The sequence below is a fragment of the Alligator mississippiensis genome, chromosome 1, assembly GCF_030867095.1.
Source record: "Alligator mississippiensis isolate rAllMis1 chromosome 1, rAllMis1, whole genome shotgun sequence".
Lineage (NCBI taxonomy): Eukaryota > Metazoa > Chordata > Crocodylia > Alligatoridae > Alligator > Alligator mississippiensis.
This window is the reverse complement of record NC_081824.1, coordinates 266492570-266498569: the sequence shown is the minus strand read 5'-3', so window position 1 is coordinate 266498569 and position 6000 is coordinate 266492570. Positions and strand designations below refer to the sequence as shown.

At 46.6% G+C, this 6000-nt stretch overlaps 1 protein-coding gene across 1 annotated transcript in view; it reads left to right on the top strand.

Moving 5' to 3' along the window:
• Window positions 1-1816: 1816 nt before the first annotated feature.
• Window positions 1817-6000, top strand: part of GABRR3 (gamma-aminobutyric acid type A receptor subunit rho3) — a 58784-nt gene continuing 54600 nt past the window's right edge. The window contains exons 1-2 of the mRNA XM_059724321.1: window positions 1817-1918; window positions 4619-4689. Of these exons, the coding sequence (XP_059580304.1) occupies window positions 1817-1918; window positions 4619-4689 (173 nt within the window). The remainder of the gene's footprint in view (window positions 1919-4618; window positions 4690-6000) is intronic.

Sequence of the window (6000 nt, the reverse complement as noted above, 5' to 3'; positions counted from 1 at the left end):
CAGCAGGATGCGTTAAGGATATTATCATCAGCCTCCCACTGGCCATGAGGAGACAGAAACTGGCTGAACCAGAGCCTGCTTTCTCTTCTCCCCCAGACCTTTTTTAGGTGTGAGCTATAAGCCAGGTTACATACAAGCACTTGCTTTTGGGAACAAAAACACAGCCAGTGCCCTGTTTTGAGTGTTGTGCTTCCATCATGTGGTTATGTGTAGTTATTACAACTTATTCAACAATCACCATTTCATGCTTTGTAGACACCACCCCCGCTTGAGCTTGTCACTCAAAGAGCAAGTTGCCTGTAAGACACAATAGACTTCCCCCATCTTCACCATTCTGAGAAGGCCATACGTGCCATCATGGGGTGCGTCCAGACAAGTGTGCGCATGCCTCTTGCAGCGTCTCAAATTCCTTCAGTGGCTGAATCTCCAAATCTGAATTGAATCAGGAGACCCATTAATCTCTCCAAATCAAATCGGAACTCTCCAAATTGATTCGGAGAGATTTGGAAAGATTTGGAGATTTGGATATAGACACAGTTTTAAATGTTTTTTCTACATACCTCCAGGTAGTAGGCAGCTCGTGAATGCTGCAATGCTGGGTGCGTGGAGTGTCCCACGGAAGCACGGGGGGGGCTCTTCAGTGTGCTTGGCAGCAGACCCGGAAGTGGACCAGAAGCACTTCCAGTCCACTTCCGGGTCTGCTGGGAAGCGTGCAGGGCCCCCCCCCATGCCCTCATGGCTCAGTGACTCATGCCTCCTGGGTCTGGGGGGCACCCAGAGTCCCCATGGCTGATTGCCAAGGCTGGGTGGGGTGCGGGGGGGGCCCCAGTGGGCCCAGAAGTGGACCGGAAGTACTTCTGGTCCACTTCCAGGTTTGCCGCCGAGCAGGTGGAGGGGCCCCCTGAACTCCTGTGGGATGCTCCATGCACCCCAGCATTGCAGCATTTATGACTCGTGCTGGTACCTCAAGGTATGTAGAAAAAACTTTTAAAGCTGTGTCTATGTCTGAATCAACATTGAATCTTCAGATCTGGATTTGGCTGAATCAAACTGGGGACAGTGATCCGAATAAACGAATTGAATCACCGTCCTTGATTTGGGCTGAATCTGAATCCGAATCTAATAGAGCTCATTTCACAGACCCCTAATAGTGGGTGCATCTACATGTTCATTAATGCACATTTAGTTTAGTACTTGCTTAATGAAACACTAACTAAATGCACAGTAACTACAGTTACTGCGCAGTAGTGCTGGCACACACTTTTTTTGTGACGCTTACTTCACAGTAGCCTAATAACACTGTGCAGCAGTGTATTAGTATGGTTTTTGACCAACACACTACTGCGCAGTGTTATGAGGCTACTGCGCTGTAAGCGTCTTGTGTAGATGTGCCCAATAAGTTGCAGTCCTTTCTCCAAAGAACTTACATGTCTAGCTGTTTTTTGTTAGACTCCGTCTGTCTTTTGTTCTTTGATGACTTTTTGTCTCTAACACTTCATTTTCTGAAACAAACTGCATACATGTAGTTTCAGTTTTATTTATACTATGGAGCTCTTGGTACACTCAAAACTAGTTAAATAGCATATTTAGAAGTATTAAGAAGTATAATATATGTGTGTTCTTCTGGAACGTTAAAAGAGAAAGGTTGGCTAAATCTGAACTGTACAAAGCAAGATAGATGCGGGGATGGGGCCTGCTGGACTTGGGATTGTTTTTCTATGGAAATTATGTAAGCATGGTATGCAAAAGGATAATGGAAGGAGAGAGGGAAAGGAGTGCATATCACCTGATTTCACACAGCTGCAATTTTGTGGAAATGGGAAGTGTATCAGACCTCACTGAAGAGTCTGTGGGTGTGGCAACTGCTAATCCATTACATCAGGCAGAAGGTTTTGTGCAGAGGTATAAAATAGGGAAGGTAGGGATGGAGGTCCTGAAGGATCATAAGAAATTGATGAAAGTGGTAAGGGAGAGAGACAAGATGGTGCTGGTGGGAAACTTCACAGAAGATGAAATGAAGAAAGGTGGGAAATGAAGAAGGTGTGGGGAGCAGTGGTGGATAAACAACTAGAAGGGGAACACACTGACCTAGCCTGGATGGTTGTAAAACATATCTTGCCAGTGAGAGCGGTGCAACACAGATGGAACTTGACAAGCTTATCAATTTTGTCAGAATAAGAGAGTGGAAGGGGGAGGTAACTCCCCTGTACTTACCTCAGCTGACCAGAGAACTGAGGCTTGTGTGCTTCCCAGAATGCCATGCTTCCAGAGTGAGTACCCACTCTGGATTGGTCTGGAATGAGCTGCACAAAGTACTTCTGGCCCCAGTAAGGGGAAGCTCCAGGGAGAGTTCAGCATCAAGGAAGCAGAGGTGCCAAAGAACTCCCCTCATGATGTGCATCTGCAGTGAGTGGAGCTGGAGCAGGATGTTGGATAGCAAGTAGAAGGGGCCGGAGGACCTCTGTCAGCAGAGATACTGCGGCTGGAACCTGGAGTGACAAGGTTAGGTTGGGCAGAACCCTTCACCCGCAAGTAGGTGGGAAAGGGGGAAGGGAAGAACCAATGAGATTAGTCCTCTTGCACAGCAGAACTGCTCTTTGGAAGCTTAGATACAGCGTATGATTTTTCCCCCCTGTTATTTCCTGATTTCTCTGGAGGATTCCTTTTTTCCTCTTTATTTTTGTGTTTGTGCTTACCTCCACTGAAAGCTTATGTTGGTGTTTGGGGTCTGTACCTGAATGGGCCAGATTGACCCCAGAAAAGCTAGCAGGAGGACCAGGATCCAGAACTGTTAGAACTGGGCTTAACTAGCCTGGTCAGGAGAAGATAGTTACACCAGTTGCCAAGTCAGATTTAAGAACTAAGGTGTGGTTAGCTTGGAGTGAAGGGGAGGAAGGAGCCCATTAATTGGCCCAGCCAAGAGTACAAGGTGATTTTTCCACTGAGAACCATCCTCCCAATAATAATCTTACGAAACATCAAAGACGTGGCAGGCGAGAACAGAACATTGAGGAAAGGCTGACGGAGATAGCTGCTACACCTCCTGGCTCACTAAAAACAGGGAAGACATCAATGCATCAAGGACCAAAGCCTTACAGCACCTATCCTCGACAAATGTACACAAGGGAAAGGTGCAGGGAAGAAGAAATGGGGGGCGGGGGGGCATGTGTTTTGGGAGCGTACATATGCAAAAGGGATGTGGGAAAGGGTCCACTGCTTTCTGAATGTCACCAAAATAAACCTGTTGTTAGCACAGGAAATGGTACTATATGGACTCATACCAAAGGGACTAGAGGAAAGATTTATTATGAACTTTATTGGCATATGTCAACCTGGTCTGATTCCATCTCATGGAGGGTGGAGCCACATTAATCATATGAAACAGACTGAGAGAGGGGGTGACAGAGGGATTCTGGGTTGTTTGGGGCTCCATTCGGTGATGTTTGCCAGACATTTAAGGTTGGTTAAAAAACAGGACTCACTGGAAATGGGAAAGAAAGGTGCAGCTCAGCTATAGGAGTGAAGAGGAAATCAAAATGTGTTCATTGTAGTGGCTAACTATGACTTGAAAAAGAATCAGTGCTGAGGTGGACTGAGTGCAATGGGCACTACCATTTATTTTATTTAATTTGGTTGTAGTAACCTATCCTTGTGATATGTTTCCATCTGCATCTCAGCCTTTTTGGCTAAGATCAAATCTAGCTGCACCTGGACCAAGAACGAGGCGTGTGACACCGCCCCCCCCCCCAACTGCATGAGGACCCTCCTGCAATGGTTCCTGAAGGATGTAATCTGAGCTAAGTACCTGACTTGAGGGTGAAACTGGACCAGGGCAAAGTCTTCAAACTCACTTCAAAGCGGGATGCCAGCAATCATGTCATGCCCCATGGGAGCTTCACATGGTTCATGGACTGGCGCTTCATCCACCATGCCTGCCTTAACTGTCTACTGCTTAGTGGCACTGTTTGGTATGGAAACTGCAACAAGAGGTGCTGATGCTGTGGCTCTAAGGCAGAGACACTCCCGCACATGCTATGTGCCTGCAAGCCCCATGCCACAGCATGGCAGCTGCACCACAACACCTTCCAGGACTGACTGGCCAAGGTCATCCTGGCCTGGTCATCATTATGACATATGAGGATAGCAAGCACATCATGACAGTAAATGTCACCATCCCCTTCAAGAACCAGTGGTGAGCCTTCTTCAAGGCCCAAAAAAGGAAATGAGAGAAGTACCAGTAGCTGGCAGATGTCCTGAGGAGCCAGAGATATGACGTGAAGGTTGAGGCACTGATTGTTGGGGCACTCAGAGCCTGGGACTCCAGCAATGAGAGCATCCTGTACACTTGCTGCGTATCCCATTGCTACACCAAGCTGATCATAGAATCATAGAAAATTAGGGTTGGAAGGGACCTCAGGACGTCATCTAGTCTAACCCCTGTTCAAAGCAGGACAATCCCCAACTATCTCAACCCAGTCAAGGCTTTGTCTAGCTGGGTCTTAAAAGCCTCCAAGGATGGAGATTTCACAACCTCTCTGGGTAACCTGTTTCATTGTTTTACTACCCTCCTAGTGAGTAAGTTTTTCCTAATATCTAACCTAAACTTCCCTTGATGCAGTGCCTGATAGTGCCCAACACCATCCGCTGTTCCAGGGACACCTACGTGAAGCACATCATGGAGCAATGCCAGTATGTGGACCCTACCAAACCGCTTACTGGAAGCGATGCAGAGGGGACCACCTGGCTGCCCACTGCTGCTACAACTTAAAGGACCCTAAGGACTTCTTAAATTCTGGACTCTTTCCTACACCTATAATTGTATCTTGCATTGACTATTTGTAATTGTGTCTCTGACTGCAAACCATCTCCCTACCCTAATGTGGTATTGCTGTGGGGTCTCCCATCTATACTTTGGTATATAAGTCTTGTGCCCCTTCCCACCCCCTTGCTCCTGAGCTTAGTTGGCTGCATGTTTCTTATGTAACTTAGTTGCGCTCACACCTCTACCCCCACCCTCTACTATGAAGCCCCTTGCTTGTAACCTCTGTATTTCCTTATGCCTTGAAGTTTGTCATCTTGAACTTAAACATTTTTGGCACGATGGGGAGGATGTCAGGACTGGCTTTGGCCCTCCTGGTGTGCTGGTGTGGTATTGCAGTACCTTCAGGCCTGGTTCTAGTTCATTTTTGGCACCACAGGGAAGATGACAGGACTGGCTCTGGCCCTCATACCTTAAGGCCTGGTTCCAGTTCCCTGTGGAGGGAACACCCTCCTTTGTTTTTTTAAGGGCCACATACCAAAAAACCCCCAACAAAAATGGTTTTCATTAGTATTTTTGGCACCAGGCAGGGTATTGGATCTTGCTCTGGCCTCTCTGAGTGCCAGCCTGGTATTGTAGTACCTCCAGGCCTGGTGCTCATTCCTTCCTGGGGGGACAACTGCCTGTTTCTTTAAGGGCCAAAAAAAAAAAAAGGTTCTTATATGTATAGTTGCCTAATATGGCTCATGTGCTTTATATGCTCAGTTGGTGCATCTGTATGTGTACCTGACTGCGCAGTTGTTACTGAGCAGTCATTTAGTACTTCCTTTAGTACCTTTAGCAAGTACTAAATGATTGCACAGTAACAGCCAAACAACGAGCTACTGCATGGTGGCGTTGGCATCACAGTGTGTGCCCACTGATGCTACATCACCATAGCAATGAGCTATGTTGCTGTAGCTCATCGCTATGATGACATAGTGTCTTGTGTAGATGCTGCCATTGTTGGCAACTTTTAATGGGCTTAATAGTGGTTTTCAATTACTTAGGATGTGCTGTTTTTCACAACAGTTTAATAATAGACAATGTTTTTAGTGAGGTTTCCTTGTATGTGAAAGCAAGGTGAGGGACTTTTCCCCCACCATGTTGTTTGGGGGGAAAAAGCTTTGTCTTATATTTAAATAAATACTATACTGAGCTTTAAAAAGCTAGTGAGTTAAGGAGAAGGTTGCCTCTTTTTT